Here is a 19,733-nt window from a genome sequence, read left to right as displayed (position 1 = left end):
ACTTGAAAATTTTGAAAAATTAAAGCAATATATATATATATATATATATATATATATATATATATATATATTAATTGAAACACCTGAAGTTTTACTCTCTCTATTCTATATTAAGTGTGGGACATAAATTGAATACCACTTTTCACTTTTCTCCTTTTAGTTATTCTCAACTATTCTTAAAAATATAAATAATTTAAAGTAAATTCATAAATATGAGCAATCAATTCTCTTGAAATTATCACCTAAAAAATATAAATGAAGGGGCAAATTGGAAGAATTTTTTAATAATCTCTTAAACTTTGAACAATTCACTTATTCTGAACAATGAAGAAATGTTCAACAATTCGCGTAATAAGGAACAGAGGGAGTACCAAATACTAATAACCACCTTGATAGGTTTACCTAATTTCAGAAAGAAAAAAATAAGATAAATATAAAATTTATATTTCTAATCTCACTTAGAGTGGTGTATCCAATAATTATCACATTATATGATACTTCGAGTATGAGTTCACATTTATATTTAAATATTTTTTTAAAATTACACTGCTATATTTAATCTCGAAAGGAGAGCATAGATTCACTTGAATTGAGGAATCCCCTAAAGACACCCCTATCCCCCTCCCCCCTCCCCTTAAAAAAATCACCCACAAAAAAATAGTGAATCGATCCAGCTATTTGCATAAAGATCTCATCTTTTATTTCTTGCATTTTGTATACTTCCTTCATTTCAATTTGTTAAATTTATTTTTTTAAGTTCATTTTAAAAAGAAAGATTTTTTCTTTTTTTAAGCAACTCTTTAATTGTAGTTTTTCACATGACATGTTTAAGATCATAAGATTAATTTATTTTTTTTAATTATGTATCAAGTTAAAATAGATCAAACATATTGAAATGGAGGGAGTAAATTTTTATTCTCTATGCCACTCAATGAGTGTCTAGACAAGTTAAAAAAATGACACATTTTTCAATTTGATAACAATTTAACTTTAAAATACTTATTTTACCTTAATGAGGTGATATATAGCCACATAAATATCTATAAATTTTAAACTTTAAATTTCAACATTTTTTTAAAAAACTCCGTACTCAATTAAACTAAATTATATAAATTAAAAGGGAGGGAGCAAATAGTATTCTTCTCGATTTTTTATCCCGGGACACGTGATCACACTAAGAGAAAACAAATTTAATTTGGTAACTTAAAATTCTGCAGCAGTTCGAATTTTATTCAAAAATAGTAATGGTGTAAGGGAAAAAAGAAAATCCAGTTTGTTAAGACTATGAGCTGTGATAACTAAAAAGGAAGTAATGATGCGTTAAGTATTCATTTATTCTTAATTAAAAGTTTTAAAATTGAGTCTTGAGCCTGAAATCGCCTCCTTTAGTAGGGTTTAGAAACTATTTTACTCCTAAAATGATATTTTTCAGGCGAATTTAAATTAATTGAGTTCTATAATGGATACTGAACACCGAAGGAGAAACCTCCGAAGAAAAGACTTTATAATTATGTGTGTTGGGTGAAATCATCATTTAGCCTGTTTGGATTGACTTATTTTTAAGCAGTTTATAAGTTGCCAATTTTTTTTTTGACTTATAAGCTGTTTTTAACTTATAAACTGCTTAAAATAAGTTCATCCAAATAAATCTAACTATTTATTGATGCTTATTTTAAACACAAAATAACTTTAAATTGGCCAGTCAAACACTCAAAAAAACAACAACTGAAAACAGCTTATAAGTCAATCCAAACGGCCTCATTGTCTCTGCTTTGATTAGTGTGAAATCATGCAAAACTTCAATTTTTTTAAGTTAACATTTGAGGTTGAGTTAGACCTATATGTCATATTTTTACATGATATTAAAGTTAGATTTATCTTTATTTAAATTTTTGGTGCATGTTCTAGTTGGGCATAAACGTAAAGAGGGGTGTTAGAGTGTGGATTAAAGTGCCACATTCGTTAGAAAATAAAGTGAACCAGTGATTTGCTATTATTGACTTAGACAATATTTTTTTTATGAATTAATTATTGAGATTGAATTAGACTCATATGTGAATTCATTAAGAATGGAAACTCTCCATTCTACCATAGCAACTTCTATCAAAAAAAGGAAAATCCTCTATAGGCCACTAAGACATTATTGAGAATATCACAATTCCATCTTCTTACCGTCAAGAAGATGGATCAAAAGCGCACATATTAATTAACGGAAAGTTAAATGTGCTTAATTAAAATTTATCAACATTTGAAGGTCTAAAAGTGCTAATTTCCCAAAAATAGTACCCTTCTTTCTCTTCTCTTCAGTCTTACTATAATTTTTACTTCAATAGTTTTGGGCAGAGAGACTGAGATTCGCGTGGGAACAAAAAAAAAATGTTACAACCAACAGACGGCGGTTACACTAACGGCTACCACCACAACGGCGCCGTCGCCGGAGGAATCTCAGGCGGTCATAGAGTACGCAGAGGCAGCCGTGGGAGGTCACGTGGCCGTAGAGGTGGTGGTAGCGATACTGATGCTAGGGTTTCTCAATGGCAGCTGCAGCAGCTTCACGAAAATGAGGAGGAGAGGGAAAAACCTGCACCTCCTTGTACGGAGTTTGATACAGCATATTTTAACTCATATGCTCATGTTGGCATTCACGAAGAGATGATTAAGGTATTTTATTTATTATAATGATTTAAAAAAGTCTCGTGGTTACATTACGGATCTACTACATTGAGTAGGTGTAGTTATTATGTACATATTTGTCTATTGAGTGTGTAGGGGTTCATATGATTTATTTCGTTGTTACATTGCGAGTAGATGTACCTGATTGAATTGGAATTGTTCGATCGGAGAGGATATACAAATACATATTAGACTGGGTTGGCATGTGTACTTGTCTATATATATTCAGAAGAATCAGTTTTTAGGGAGTGTAATGTTTTGAGGAGCTGAGCTTACAGAGTTATAGGATCATTTGGCTATGCCTGTTGATATGCTAGATTAGTTTGGCATGTGTACATGTCTATATACATTTGTAAGAATCAGTTTTTAGGGAGTGTAATGTTTTGAGGAGCTGAGCTTACAGTGTTATAGGATTATTTGGCTATACTTGTTAGTACATTAGACTGGGTTGGCATGTGTACTTGTCTATATACATTTGCATGAATTATGTTTTTAGGGAGTGTAATGTTTTGAGGAGCTGAGTTTACGGAGTTATAGGATTATTTGGCTATAGTTGCTAGTATGTTAGACTGGATTGGCATGTGTACATGTCTATATACATTTGCAAGAATCGGTTTTTAGGGAGTGTAATGTTTTGAGGAGCTGAGCTTACAGAGTTATAGGATCATTTGGAATACTTGTTAGTATGTTAGGTTGGGTTGGCATGTGTACATGTCTATCTACATTCTCAAGAATAAGTTTTTTAGGGAGTGTAATGTTTTGAGGAGCTGAGCTTACAGAGTTATAGGATTATTTGGCTATACTTGTTAGTATGTTAGACTGGGTTGGCATGTGTACTTGTCTATATACACTAGCAAGAATCAGTTTGTAGGGAGTGTAATGTTTTGAGGAGCTGAGCTTACAGAGTTATAGGATTATTTGTCTGTACTTGTTAGTATGTTAGACTGGGTTGGCATGTGAACATGTCTATATACATTCACGAAAAATCAGTTTTTTAGGGAGTGTAACTGTGGGGGAGCTGAAATTATAGAGTTATAGAATTAGTTGGGTTCTTTTCATTACTATAGTCTTGAACACTACGGAGCTGAATAGTGTGATTCAAACTTTGTAATCCCTCTGTGGCATTTTATTTAGTATGATGATGATGTGAAGTGAGCTTAAACGAAGAAGTGTTGAAAATTCATTTTACTGCTTGTTTTTAGGTGAATTTAATTATTTTGCTTGGACTTGAACTTGTATGTCCCTTTTCCTTGTGTTTATGCTTTCAAATATATCTGGATGTACAAAGGACATGTTAATTTATGGATGGAATTCGCAGGATCGTGTGCGGACTGACAGTTATAGGAATGCGATTTTTCAGCATCAAAACTTCATTGCTGGAAAAGTAAGTCGACTATCTAAATAGTTTTTTGTGCACCAAGTGATATCCTCAAATTTATCAGATCTCATATTGTATTGCTACTTAAGTCTTCATGCTTCTTTTATGTTTTTTATAATTTCATTACTGAGCTCAATCAGTCTCGTCTATGCCTATGGTATAATTAAATTTACATTTTCCAGGTTGTTGTTGATGTTGGATGTGGCACTGGCATCCTATCTATATTTTGTGCGCAGGCGGGTGCAAGACGAGTAAGATATCATTAAGTCCTCTTTAGCTGAAATTTCATCAATCTGAGTTCAGTACCAGAGTGAAGTTGTTATTTCCATGGTTCCTTTCAACTTTTGAGGCAATATTATGAACTTATGTATGCAAACAAATAGAAAAATTCACACAGCTATTGGGTGATTATAGTATGTTCTAAATAGTAGAAATATTGTGAATAGTCAATGCGGAAAATTGCAGCACAATCCGCATTTGTCACTGGAATATTAGCGTGACGTAGATGTCCGTGCTAGATTGCAGTCAACACTTCCCCTATCTACGCAGTATGCACATTCTTCTTGGTACATAACAGTGTCAAATTCCCTCTGTTGGGCACCTGCCTGGTGCCAAAGCATGTAAAAGTCAGTGTATGTAAGAATATGTAACAGTTAGATATTATATTCCATTTTCAAGTACATTCAGCTGTACAAGCTTAGTTCATCCTGGAAGTCACACAAGTTGACAGATGATAAAACATACCTGTCCTTGCTCCATAGTTTAAAGTTTGAGCAAACTGTCTAATCTACACTTTGGCGAACCTTCTCCTTATAAGATTCTTTTCTCCTTTCCTATCTAATGCTCCAAACTAAGTATCTCTAGATAGTCATGCAAGATTTTGGTTTCTACCAAAACAACAGGTAATCCTGGATTGTTTAAGGAATTATGAGTTTCATCTTCATCTAAAAAAAGAAAAAGGAATTATGAGTTTATACATCAAAATACAGAAGAATGGGTGCCCAACAATCATTCATCTGATCATGGTGATGAAATATATGATTAATTGTTTCTTCAGCTTTCTTGCACAAAAGCAGCTATGGCTCATTTATTCTCTCTCTCTATTGGTTTAGCTACTGTGATAGAGTTTTAGATTGTTCATTTGCTTTTGGGAAGATCCATGTTTTTTTTCTTCTATAAATAAAGTTGCATCTTTGGACTTTGATGTGTTTTACTTTCTTTCTACCCTGGGTTTTAGTGGACCAAGTGAAGTCTGACCTCTTCTTGACGCAAACTGAACTTATTGTTTGCTTCAATTGGTATTTCTTTTAATTTGAATGTTCCAGATATAAAACTTATCGGGAAGATGTTCTTTTATCCCAGGTGTATGCTGTTGATGCAAGTGATATAGCTGTCCAGGTACTTGTTTCCTTCTGTTAGAGGATGTGCTTTGAAGCTTGTTCTATTTAGTATTTTTTTCCTTGTTTCTCCTCCCTTGTTCTTCTCTCTTAAGCCGAGGGTCTTTCGGAAACAGCCGCCCTACCTTTTAAGGTAGGGGTTAGGTCTGCGTACACTCTACCCTCCCCAGACCCCACATGGTGGGATCACACTGGGTTCGTTGTTGTTGTTGTTATTCTACAATGTGCCTTAGAGTAATGCTTCCCTGCACAGTTCTTATGGTTGATGAGTTCTGAGTGAATTGACTGCTTCATTATGGTGCTCATGATGGTGTTGCATCATTTAGAAAGGCTTGCAGAACCTTCAAATTCTCCCTCTTTAAGTTTACCTTCTATCTGATACGTTTGTATAGAAGTTGTAGTGAGGCAGCTGAGGACAATGATGGTGCATGATGTTGTTCTACTACTTAAAGATTTCAAACACTCATGATTTAACTCATTGTTTATCAGTAGTCTAACAGGGTGGTATGTTCTCTAAAGAACTTTAGATTTTACCTTATAAAGAAAAGATTCTCTAAAGAACTTCCAGTTGTCGAACTGAGGTCAATTTGTGCAGTATGTAGTCGTACAGCCAAAGACTATTCAAGGGAAAAGTATTTTTTAATGAAACAAACACGAGTTTCATGGATAGACTGAACAAACTGTTCCATGGGAGGACTACCGGAAAACTGAGAGAAGGCGGAGTGATAGGTGTCACTTATGAGTTTGAAGAGAATGGACTGGCATTTAAGGTGCAAAAACAAAATGCTTTTGGCAGATGTAGAATGGGGTAATTCAGTTGCAAAATATGCTTGAATAATCATAGATATGTGAATTATTCTAGGACATTTTAGCTGATATTGTAATTCAGTCATTTCACAATGTTTAGATGCGTGACTAGGCAACAGCCGATTGTCTACAAACACAAGCATAGAGTCATACCTAACTTTGGCCTGCCGCTAATACTTCTTCAACATTTTCTTCATCAAAAAGTACTTCCTTAATTTAGCTCAGGAGTGAGCATTGCATTCCATAAGCAAGCAGACAAAATTTTCTTATAAAAAAGAAGAAACAAATATTCATGGGCTAAAAATATTTGTTACCCCACGCAACTTTGTTGTGTCAACTGGGTTATTTTGATTCGTCGTTTTCCTTCACTGGATCCGTGTCAATTTGACATGATGTTGTTTTTGGTACGGTAAAAGCTGATCAAAGTCTGGCACGTTCTTTGAACATTAGTTCAAACCAAACATTAGGTTGCTGTTGTTGCTTGCCTTGCTCTTTTTTCCTAGGGTCTTGAGGAGAAAGGGAAAAAAAGTCTCTTGGGCCAAGGAGGGCCTAGAATGACATGGGTTTCAAGTGGAGTTAGGGTTACGTATTAAAGTTGGATGTGGTGACGGAAGAGGGGCAGAAAGCATGAGGGTAGAAGAGGCTCAAAAGAGTAATTGGGAAATTGGTCTCTGGACATCAAAATTCAAAATATATCTTAATACCATGAAAAATATAAAGAGATAAGGAAAAAATGACATTTTGATAAAGAGTGTTCCCTGGTCCATTGGTTAAGCATGAACTTTGGCTTATAGAGGGTGGAGGTTCGAACCTCATCTTTTTTTTTTAAAACTTTTTTTTCTGCAAAAATTTGAGTGAGCCTCTTTTGTTAAAAAAATGAGGTTCAGCTACACTGCTACACCTGTTCTAGCTGAAGATTCAACAAAAACCAATGGGCTAAGGATCATCTATGTTTGCAAAAGTTATAAATATGAATGTTTGTTTTTTCACTTTTATTAATGTCGACACCACTTGCAATTTTTTTTGTTTATGCTGCTGATTTAGATCACTTTAAAAATATTATTACGTTAATTTTCTTTACTTTCAATGATGTCACTTAGAGCAAACCTTTGAGCCTTTGAGAATCCTGCAATTGTCTATTCTTTCCTACTGAAAATGTGTAAACATTATTCAAACCATAATAGATGGAGAAAAACACTCTAGTAGCTGGATATTCTTAAGATCTCTTCCGCTGTCTTTTTTCTGCAGCAACTATGTGAAAAAATTTAACCTCATTTTACTTACTTTTTTTATGGTTCACCAGGCGAATGAAATTGTGAAGGCAAACAACCTATGTGACAAAGTTATTGTTTTGCATGGGCGGGTCGAGGTATGTTCCAGACCATTGGAAATTTGGCTGCTTCTGTTTGCTTAAATTGTATGAAATCTATCTTCTCCTAGAGGGAAGTGAAAATCCTTAAAATTCAATTCACATGTATGTGAAGGAATTGCCAGGTTAAAAAAAGAACCTTAAATCAATTCCTCGTGCTCAAGTGTTTTTTCTTGGGCTCCATAATCTGGTGTATTCACTATTCTTCCACCTGTTTATGCTGTTGTATCCTTGTGGATCAGAGGAGATTGGGACATAGTTCTTTAGGAAAAATCAAATTCCTTATTTATAACTTTGTTATCTTTCTACAAAAAAAAGTTCCTTATTGAGAATGCACTGTTCTTAGTCCATTCCTTGGTAACTTGTTGAACCAAAGGGTACTAAATCAAGTCAATTTTCTTGACGGAATATGAGTGAAGTTTGACTTTAAATTCATTTTGAGCAAGGAAATCTCTCTGTTCCGGTTCTTTTACCTAGAATCTTGGTTGGAATGATTTGCAAAGACTCTGGTCAAGTCGAGTATGGTTACTAATGACTATATCATACTTTTTGGTTAGTTCAGGATGTTGAAATTGATGAAGAAGTTGATGTTATAGTTTCAGAATGGATGGGTTACATGCTTCTTTATGAGGTAATACTATACAGACAGACACATTCCAATGCTTCTCTTGTAGACATCTGTCGAAAAAATTGCTTCTCTTTCGGGAGAAGACTGACCTAGCACCTAGGCGTGCCTACATCTAGTTTGGTCTTCACATGGTTTACCTTTTAAATTTATTATGTGGGACTCCATGACTTCTTAACTTTTCTGTTTCTTACACTGCATGGAATATGTGCTTGTCCTTGCAGAGCATGCTGGGGAGTGTTATCACTGCTAGAGACCGCTGGCTGAAACCAGGAGGTGTTATTCTTCCATCACATGCAACGGTAGTCATACTCCATTCCTTAATTTATGTGAGCTTTGAAATTTATTTGGGGGTTATCTTCTGTGTGGCATGTGTATTATCCCTCTTTTGCATCCTTTATTTGGTTGAATAATTTATTTATATTATCGGAATTAGATTCATGTATTTTATAGTTATGTGACAATGATTCAGATATTCTGTAGTTATGCGGCAAATTCACAATCTTATCTGCTTCATATTTTACTCATAGAGGAAATTCCATGCTGATGCAGTGCCAAAGAAGTAATATGAATTAGTTGTATTAGGAATGATGATCTATTCATTTATAGATTAAGATGAGAAAAGCTCTTAGAACAGATTCTAATGCTACTGCATTGTTCACCTAGGACCAGTCTGAAGTATCTAGACCCGGAGTCTGATGATTATGAATGGCATTTGCTTTTCCACCACTTAATGATATGAAAGAGTGACATCATTTTAATCTCTGTTTCTTCTCTCTGCAGCTCTACATGGCGCCTGTGACACATCCAGATCGGTATAGTGAAAGCGTTGATTTCTGGCGTAATGTTTATGGGATAGACAGTGAGTATATGTTGTAAGACTCATGGTTATCTCTGCTGTTCTTCTAGCAAAATCATAACCTTGATGAAGTGCTCTACCTTCAGAATGCAAATTAGATCCACTTTCTTGTGTTTTGTTGGTCGAGGATATCACTATGATGTTTAGCCACTTTATTAAGTTAAGACATGTGAAAACTCTAAGATTTGATTTGTGATATCATTATTTATCGAGCTGTATTTAAAGCTCAACTCCTTTGCTTAACCCTCCAGTTATTTTTCTCTTCTCCATCGTTGCCACCTAGTGGGATTTCACTAGGTATGTTGTTGTTGTTATCGTTGCCACACATTTGGATCCCCACACCAACAAGAACATGCTTAATTTTGATGAGGGAAATTCTTTTCTGATTGAAACAAAATGATTCTAGTTAGTAGCACTGAGTGGCTACATATTCTAGTCACACATCGCTTGCATTAACATAGGCTCGTCATTAAATAGCACTGGTTCTCAATGACCTTTCTTGTACACTGGTTAAACTTGTCTTAAATCTTAATGTATCCAGACTTGCTGGTTTGTAAACCATTTTAATTTGTTGGATAGTATCATCTTGAGATTATACGGTTGATTCTTCATTTGTTAGTATTGGAACTACTGTTTCATTTATTAACCTCCCTTCTCCAGTAAAAGCGTGAAAGGCATTATGGTATCGATCACACACGTACAAAAAAGTGTATTCTCTGTGGGAGAGCTGTATAGTGAACATGGACCTTTAACTCTGTGTGAGTGGGGCAAACAACCCTAAAAGAACAAAGTTTAGTTGTTAAATGCTAATGCTTTTGATTATCTATTTTTGTATGTGTTTCCTCTTTAGATTTCAGTTGGAGTTCCATTTTTTGTAGTGTCTGCTATAATGCCATTAGCAAAGCAGTGTGCATTTGAAGAGCCATCGGTGGAGACAATTACTGTTGAAAATGTTTTGACGTGGCCACAAGTGGTTAGTACTGTCAAATTTAATTATTTTTTTGGGTTTCAAGTTGCAAATTATTATCTGTGTCAAACGATGACAACAACAACTATGTCTTAACCCAAGCAAGGGGATGCCTTCCTGGTAAAGGAGCTATATGTAAGAAAAAATTGTATAATTTAAGTTTATATGCAGATCATTGAATTATGCAGATATAAAGATGTAACCAACATATAGTCTGGATAAGTAGGACTACATACTTGAATTTATATCTGGAAGATTGAAATTCCCATTGCTGCTGATTGAGCCTCGGACGTGTTATTATATCAATACTGGCCAGGTAGGGGATGGGTGGGGTGGGGTTGGGGGAGAAGGGGATGAAATAGATCATTGGAATGGAATGCCTTCCTGTTAAGTGGAACTATATGAAACGATTTGTGGCCTCTTTATGAAAAGTAAAAATGCATAATCTAAGTTGATAATCATGTATGAAGAAGGGTCAGTCTGTAGCTCAACCATTCTGTCCAGGTTCTGTTGGATAGTCACGCAACATGTAGAGTGCAGAGCTGTAGGACTATATACTAAATATTAGGGATTAAAGAAGCAATTATCGGTTCATGGAAATTAGTTACTGGGAATAAACATTGACGTCTATTCTTACGGTGGTGAATCCCCAAGAGGAAACAAAAGTCTTTTTCCTTTCCTGCTTGGGGCTTGTCCGTTTGCATGAATTGTATGTCTTTCAGAACTACAGGATAATGTAAGATTCTAGGGATTGTGAAGAAGGTAAGGGATCTTGCTTGTGCTCATGGTATGCATGTATTATGAATTGCATCGTGCTCATGTCTTCACAGTTATTTAGTAGACTTAGGGTGTTTGCAGTCTCAAGTATGGTCCGATATTTACATCAAGATCGTCAGGAATTTGTAACTTAGAATGTTCTGGGCTTCTGTGCCTTACGCTCAATTATTTCCTCTGGCACTTGTATCTTATGCACTATTGTAGTACTCATGAGCCTTTCTCATTTTGGGCTCATTTCCCTTCAACTAAACGGCAGGTGAAGCATGTGGACTGTTATACAGTGACAATTCAGGAGCTAGAGTCCATCACAGCCAGATTTAAATTTGAGTCAATGATGCGATGTACAACTTCTCTCTCTCGCTCTCTCTCTTTTAGTGTTGATACCTTCTTCTTTAATGTTCACTAGTGGTCGTATGACCTGATTCCCTCTTTTTTTTTTCAGCGCCCTTTCATGGTTTTGCTTTCTGGTTTGATGTGGAGTTTACTGGCCCAGCAGTATTTCCTTTGAATAATGGCATGGCACCCTCATTTGTTGAGCCTTCAAACAGTAACTCGCCGGAAGGCAATCAAAGAAAGAAGCGTCCCAATCCAAACGAAGCCCTTGTCTTGTCAACTGCACCAGAGGATCCCCCAACACACTGGCAACAGGTTCTATAAATATTTCTCCCTTCCCCACCCAAAAAAACAACTTTGGGTGCTCTCTCTATTCTACCGTTTGCTTTTGGTTCATGGGAATGAAATGTAGGCTTAGAAAAGAGTGAATTGATTACAATCAACAATCTGCAGCCAATTTTGGTATCTGATTTTATTAAATATACACAAGGAGTTAGCCAAATATACATTTTTCACTGTACTTGTCATAGATGGACCATCAACTACATACTGAGACCATAAGAAATATGTTTGCTATATTAGTAAGAGGCTCGAAGCTTCTGTGCCACCTTTTTTTTGTGCTAAAAGCTCAAAATGTTGTCTTGAAATTGTCAGTGATATTCTCGAGAACTCCGAAGAAAATGTTCTCAATGTAAAATGTAGATGTATATTTTTACTTAGCTATTGGTGCAACATGGCTAATGATAATGTAAATGATACCATGGCTATAATTGATTTTGTTATCTCGTTGCACTCATTGTAATACTCTGTTCAGGATGTAACTTTTGAGCCAGCATATCCTTGTTACATTACTTGTCAAAAAAAACCAATAGTTTTGCTGTTGACATTCTTTCATCTGGAAGATTACCTGTTAGTTTAAGTAATCCTTGATATTGGCTCTTAGATAGATTACCTAAATATTTTGATAAACTAATGATGATAATTCTGTTTGGAACAAAATTATGGATTGATTGTTATCTCCTACTATTTATCAGATCTTCTCTGGAGAAATTGGTGCATGCGCTCATGTTTTTACATTTTTTGACATGATTTTGCAGACGTTGGTTTACTTCTACGAACCCTTGGACGTGGAGCAAGATCAGGTTATTGAAGGCTCTCTAACGTTGTCACAAAGCAAAGAAAATGCTCGATTCATGAACATCCATCTTGAATATTCGTATATTTTTGACTCAACGCTCAATCAATGCCACTATCTTAGTTTACTTTCAGCTTTTCAGATATTATCTATAACTTTAACTTCCTTTTCACATTCTTCATTGTGCAGATCTGGCGGACGTTCATTTGTCAAAGAGTCGGTGATGCGTTAAATCGACATATAAAGTCTCTTTCGGTTGAACCATTGTGGTGGTCGGCCATTCACGGTTTCAGATGATTCTGCTTGTAATTTAGGTAGGGAAACGAAGGTGAGTTCAGGGTGTTTACACTGCCTCTTAACTTAAAAGGCATTGAATGTGACAACTTCATTGCATATTTATTCACGTAGTGTATTATGTGAAGACTTGTAACATGTTTCCGCGAGAATATGAGTCTTTCCTGAGCTGTAATTTATAGAGTAGATTAGTGTTGATCATTCATTTGGATATTAAAAAGAAAAAGATCTTATTATTTCTTCAAACACCAGCTTGACAAGTTACTCTTTTATCTTTTTCTTTTTTTCCAGTTGTTGGTTTTTCATTTCACTCATTCCAGTAATTGGACTGTTCTTTTAGTATTCCCTTTCTCTGTGTAGCTTGTCACAGTTCATTAAGGTGCATGTTTGAAGTGATAAAATTGATAAATAAATACTTCTCACATAATACATAAACATACGCTCAAACATGGCTTTAGTTGACAATTAAACACTAACTTTTGATTATGCACTCAACTCATCTCCACTATTTGCATGAATAATTAGTGACAAACTTTATTTTGTAAGTTTTTGCGACCAATAGGGCCCTATATTGACTATATATATGTCCCATGTTCTCTAATTATTATTCTTATGCATGACCTACAATTTTCACGCGTTTGACTGCTACAATTATTGTATGTTTCTTAAGTAATTCTAGAAAGAAAAGGAAAATGATATAGCTTCTATTGTCATTAGGTTATAATTATATGCATTTATTAAGATGATTACAATAACTAAGGGTAATTATTGTCAAGTTCACATTCTATGAGATAAAATTTAATAGAACTACATTTATTATTTACTCATCTTTTTTTCCCTTTCCAGCCTAAAAAAACACTTTAACGTGAGACCTAGAGAGATATTGATAGAAATATGGAGGGACATAGGGTCGATAAGTTTGATATTTGATTTGACAAAAAGATTTCTCTTTTTAGATTCTTTTTTCTTTTCTTCTGTTTACAAACAATTCACTGTTCCAAGTCAATTGATTATTAAAAAAAAGTCTGTTTTAAGTCAAAGTTATACACTAATTAGAAGAAATCAAAAGTATCATACAAACAAGGCATAATACAAAATCGACTCAATTTCAAGTTTCCAACCATTTTAGTCATTTTTACTTGAATTTTAATCAATCCCTTGGTACTTTGATCTCTTTATCTAAAATTTGGTTTGGTCAAACGTAACTTCAAAGATGTATATCTAAAGTCGATATATCAAAACAGATTGTACTGTGAAAATGTAAGAGGTAAGTGGTGTCTGGTGAGTCCATCTATGGTCATTTCGAATCGTGGGGACTTACAAGTTACAACTCTTATCATGCCTACAATAAAATGAAAAAGTATAATTGTGAAGGAAAAAGATGAATAATGCACCTTTATAAAAAGAAGTTGAGACTTGATCATCATTTCTTTTATTCATAATTGGTCCCTCCACTCTTCCAAAATATATTTGCTTGTTTTGTTATGCCATTTAATTTGAAGGGGAAAAAAAATATGACTTAACATATTTTGGTGCATGTTAAGTTAAAATATCATAAACTAAGGGTGGTGTGTTTGGTACGGAGAAAATGTTTTTCAATTTTTTTATGTTTTGTTGTTCAAAATTTTTGAAAATTATTTTTCCTATAAAAATAAGTTTCTTAAAAAAAGGGAATTGACTTTTCTAATGGAAATAGAAAAACACAAGTTAAATGTCATTTTACATTGATTATGTTCTTCCCATTCTCCAACACACCTCGTCTCTGTAGAAAATATTTTCATCATACCGAACACACTCTAAGTTATTAGTTGGATAACAATTTAATTTCTTGTGGATGATGGAAACTCATTATTCTATTTGTTGTATGTGAATGCTTTAGTTATATTGGGAAGGCTAGCTTGCCAAAAGCTTCATACTTAAAGTATTTCATGAAAAGTGCACAATAGTGATAATTTCATTCTCTTATGGTTGAATCTCTTTATAGTAATAGACTAATAGTTTCATGTGTTTGAACTTTTTTCCTTTATAATAATATTTGATATTTATTTCTCAAACTTTAGATTAATGAAAGTGAACAATATCATAATATATGATATGATCATTCTATTTTAAGTTCATTTTGACCTACTCAAATTCAATTCAAATGGCTTATTTATTACTGCTAATTTGCTAGACCCATCTAAATTGATAATTACAATCTCTTTCAACATAGTTAGTTGAATTCATTTAATTATACAGCACTTATTTTCAAAATAGAATTTTTCTATGCAAAATTCAGAATAGTCAGATCCCTAAGAAAGTATCACCAGATGATTAAAAAAAAAGATTTAACATTAGATAAATAATAAGATGAGACTAAAATACCATTCTATAGCAAATTTTAGATGAAAAGTTACAGAAGTGAATATCTTTCAAATTCATAACTACCTTGATTAAGTAATATTTTTAAGTGTAGGTTCCATAAATCTTACAATGTTAAGAGTTCATTACATTATTTTTCTACTCTTTTTGAAATTACAAAAAAAAATTAAAATTTATGAATCTGGATACATTAAGAGACATCTAGATACACGGGGGAGGAATGTATCCGAGAGGGGATAGAGATGTATCAAAGGGGGGATAGAACATCCAGATACATAAGGGATGAATGTATCCGAGAGAGGGATAAGAATGTATCACCGAGAGGGAGTAATGTATTCGAAAGGAGATTTTTGAAATATTTTTAAATAATAGAAAATTTTAAAAATTATGATAAAATAAAATGTGTATTTAAATAATTTTTTCTATTTTTAATCTTAGGCTAATTGGTCTTTTGTCGTGTAATTATTATTATTATTTTTCAACTTTAGAAGAACCTTTTAATAGAGAGAGAAATACATAAACATGTGTGGAGAATCTCTATTAGTCAAGAGACCCCATCACACTGAGGTAATCATTTTGTCACCTTCTCAAAACAAAATATTTCTGTCTACTACACAAATGGTCAAGAATAATAATTTCCAAATAAAATGTGAATTATTTTATTTTATATTTAATAATAAATAATAAATAATTTCAAAATTTATTTATTTCATCAGTTGCATTAAAATGGTAGAATTAATTATTTCATATAAAATACATCTTATCAACCAAACGACTTACGGTATGAAAGATATTTATAGAATCAAACCATTTATAAAAGATATACATCTTTGTAATCAATATTGATAGGAAATTAAATAAAGATGGTAACTAATAATCTATGATATTAAGTAAAAATACACCATGGGTATAAAATCTTTTCATTAAAATTTATTTTTGGTTTTTGTCCAAACTTATACTTTTATCGGTGAAGGATCAAATATACTTCAATACTATTAGAAATAGTTTAAATACATTCTTCGTTATATTTTTGGTCCATATATACCCTTTTCGTTATATTTTAGGTCTAAATATATCCTTTTCGTTATACTTTTGATTCAAATATACCCTCTCATTATACTTTGACATAGATATATCTTTAATTTTAATAAAAAAAACACCTAACAAAATTAAATAACACATTCTCAATTTTAAATATATCTTAGATCTTCATTTGTTTTTATTTTTTTCTCAAAATTATTTATTTTTTAAAATTTAAACAAGTGAAATATGCAAGAAAAAGTGTTCAACAATTTATAATTTTTTTCCCACTAGACTATAATAATAGAAACAATGAAACCAAAAGAGGGGGAGGGGCGGGGGGTTGAGGACTCCAATTTTTTTTTGTTGGTTTCACATCTGTGATATGATTTTTTCCTCTTTATTTTTACAATAATTTCATTTATAAATAAGTGCACATGTTACTTAGAGACTTTTAAAAGCAATATATATAATTTTTAATTTAAGAGACGGTATCTAGTTTTGCTCCACAATGTCAATAATTAATTTTTTAATAGTATTGAAAAGAAAAAAATGTAGAGATAAAAAAAATATAAAGAAAATATCTAGGATAAATTTAAAGTATTAGAAAAAGTCTTCAACAATTTATCACTTTTTAAATTTAAAAAAAATTGAGAAAAAATAAAAACATACGAAGATCTAGGATATATTTAAAATTGAGAATGAGTTATTTAATTTTGAGATTTTTATGTATTTTTTATTAAAATTAAGGACAAATTTATGTCATAGTATAATGGGAGGGGTATATTTAAACCGAAAATATAACGAAAAATGATATATTTTGGACTGAAAATATAACAAAAGGTATATTTAAATCATTTCTAATAGTATATATATAGGTATATTTGAACTTTTGCCGTATTTTTATATAGTACTTTCAAAGAAAAACCATTTAAATGATTATACCCGTACATAATCATGAAAGAAAATGTTATTTTGATAAAAATATTAGGTGATTTGTCTTCATCTGTTTTAACTTTGATAGACAAAATTGCTTGTGGGAAGGACAAGTAATAGTTTGATGCCCCATAGCATAACATATTGAACCATTAAGGACTGGTGGATGGTAAATATCCTTTTGATCTTTAATCAAAGATTTCAAATTCGAGTTATGAATATCGATTCACCTTGAGATTTTTGAGCAAAAAAAAATTAAATCGAACTCTAATACAAATACCACACACGAAATATAAAAACAAAAAAGATATTTATACAATAGAATGAAACACAAACAATTCAATTATTTCTTCTCATGCCCTCCAAAAAATGGGCCAAACGTCTCTTCTCCAACCCCACACCCCCTACCCCAACCCCCTTCTACATAACATATTGAACCATTAAGGACCGGTGAATGGTAAATATCCTTTGATCTTTAATTAAAGATTTTAAATTCGAGTTATGAATATCAATTCATCTTTGAGATTTTTGAGCAAAACGAAACTAAATCGAACTCTAATACAAATACCACACACGAAATATAAAAACAAAAAAGATATTTATACAATAGAATGAAAAACAAACAATTTAATTATTTCTTCTCATGCCCTCCAAAAAATGGGCCAAAGGTCTCTTCTCCAACCCCCCACCCCCTACCCCAACCCCTTTCTACATAACATATTGAACCATTAAGGACCGGTGAATGGTAAATATCCTTTGATCTTTAATCAAAGATTTCAAATTCGAGTTATGAATATCGATTCATCTTTGAGATTTTTGAGCAAAACGAAACTAAATCGAACTCTAATACAAATACCACATACAAAATATAAAAACAAAAAAGATATTTATACAATAGAATGAAATACAAACAATTTAATTATTTCTTCTCATGCCCTCCAAAAAATGGGCCAAAGGTCTCTTATCCAACCCCACACCCCCTACCCCAACCCCCTTCTACATAACCCCCTTTCAACCCCTTTTTTCTTTTATTCACATCCTAAAACCTTAAAAACAAATAAAAACTCTCAACTTCCCTCTCACCACACACAAGAAAAATGTTTGTCCCCTTTCTAGCATTTGCAATTTTGCTCATTTTCATTCCCACCACAAATGCAATTCCTAGTGAAATCAAGAACTCAACTCATGAAATCTTCAATGTGAAAGACACCATTGCCCAATCAGACACAAAACCCCAAACCCCATTTGAAAATCTTGAAGAATTTCATGTTGAAAATGAAATTGAACAAGAAAAGGGAGATTGGAAACTCAAGCTCAAGCTCAAACTCATTCACAGAGACAAATTGCAAATTCCACATTTTCCTTATAATATTAGCAAAGTTTTTGAAGGTCGAATTGATAGAGATTTGAAAAGGGTGTCTAGTATCATTCACAGAATTAGCAATGGTGGTGTCGGGTACCGGGTTGATGAATTCGGGTCGGATGTGGTTTCGGGTATGGATCAAGGAAGTGGGGAATATTTTGTTAGGATTGGTGTTGGTAGTCCCGCTAAGAACCAATACATGGTTCTTGATTCTGGTAGTGATATTGTTTGGGTACAGTGTCAGCCCTGTACCCAATGTTATCACCAATCCGACCCGGTATTCGACCCGTCTCTTTCCGTATCGTTTACCGGTGTCCCTTGTGGGTCATCGGTTTGCGATCGGATCGAGAATGCGGGTTGTCATTCGGGTCGGTGTAAGTATGAAGTCATGTATGGTGATGGATCATATACTAAAGGTACAATGGCAATTGAGACTTTAACTTTTGGTCATACTATGGTTAAAAATGTGGCTATTGGATGTGGACATAGTAATAGTGGTATGTTTACTGCTGCTGCTGGATTATTGGGCCTTGGTGGTGGGTCCATGTCACTCGTGGGCCAACTCGGCGGGCAAACGGGTGGTGCATTTAGTTATTGTTTGGTGAGTCGGGGCACCGATTCAACCGGGTCGCTCGAGTTCGGACGGGGCGTATTACCTGTTGGTGCGGCGTGGGTACCGCTTATTCGAAATTCATTAACTCCGAGTTTTTACTACATCGGGTTATCGGGTCTCGGAGTCGGAGGTGTTCGAGTACCGATATCGGAAGACGTGTTTAAGATCACCGAACTCGGGGATGGAGGAGTGGTCATGGACACGGGTACAGCCGTGACACGACTCCCCTCAGCGGCATACGTGGCGTTTCGGAACGCATTCGTATCCGAAACCGTGTCCCTCCCTCGGGCACCGGCCGTATCTATATTTGACACGTGTTACGACCTAGATGGGTTCGTGACGGTTCGGGTACCGACCGTTTCGTTTTTCCTTTCGGGTGGGCAAATTTTGACCCTGCCAGCTAGGAACTTTCTAATTCCAGTGAATGACAAGGGTACATTCTGCTTTGCATTTGCTCCATCACCATCAAGTCTTTCTATAATAGGAAACATCCAACAAGAAGGCATCCAAATTTCTTTTGATGGAGCAAATGGATTTGTGGGATTTGGTCCCAGTATTTGTTAGCTTTATATAATTATATTATGTAAAAAGTGATTAATGTTCTTAATTTTTTATAATTTTTTCTTGAGAGGTGTAATTCTACAACAAGTAGAGTGAAATTTTGTTAGTATATGATTACATTATATAGTATTCTAAGAGTGACGTATTATTTTGAGAAGATAGAGATTTTAATTTTTTTTAACATTATATAGTATTAGTTATTTTAAAATACTATGATTGAAGATGTGAAGTAAAGAAGCAATTACTTTTTTAATTAAGTAAACTT

The 19,733-nt window shown here is 33.7% G+C and overlaps 2 protein-coding genes across 2 annotated transcripts; both read left to right on the top strand.

Annotated features, from left to right (window-relative positions):
• The first annotated feature begins 2,277 nt into the window (after nt 1-2,277).
• LOC129870671 (probable protein arginine N-methyltransferase 6) lies at nt 2,278-12,863 on the top strand. The gene is made up of 13 exons (XM_055945507.1): nt 2,278-2,661; nt 3,992-4,057; nt 4,234-4,302; nt 5,414-5,449; nt 7,559-7,624; nt 8,187-8,255; nt 8,474-8,551; nt 9,033-9,111; nt 9,987-10,081; nt 11,109-11,193; nt 11,295-11,500; nt 12,283-12,401; nt 12,510-12,863. The coding sequence occupies exons 1-13, from the start codon at nt 2,377-2,379 to the stop codon at nt 12,550-12,552; spliced, it is 1,296 nt and encodes a 431-aa protein (XP_055801482.1). The 5' UTR covers nt 2,278-2,376; the 3' UTR covers nt 12,553-12,863.
• A 5,091-nt stretch (nt 12,864-17,954) lies between these two features.
• LOC129870336 (protein ASPARTIC PROTEASE IN GUARD CELL 2-like) lies at nt 17,955-19,602 on the top strand. The gene has a single exon (XM_055945075.1). It carries the CDS (start codon nt 18,029-18,031, stop codon nt 19,469-19,471), a length of 1,443 nt encoding a protein of 480 aa, XP_055801050.1. The 5' UTR covers nt 17,955-18,028; the 3' UTR covers nt 19,472-19,602.
• The last annotated feature ends 131 nt before the right edge of the window (nt 19,603-19,733 follow it).

Source organism: Solanum dulcamara, chromosome 10, assembly GCF_947179165.1.
Source record: "Solanum dulcamara chromosome 10, daSolDulc1.2, whole genome shotgun sequence".
Taxonomy (NCBI): domain Eukaryota; kingdom Viridiplantae; phylum Streptophyta; class Magnoliopsida; order Solanales; family Solanaceae; genus Solanum; species Solanum dulcamara.
The sequence above is the reverse complement of the archived record's forward strand: the minus strand, read 5'-3'. Positions and strand labels throughout refer to the sequence as shown.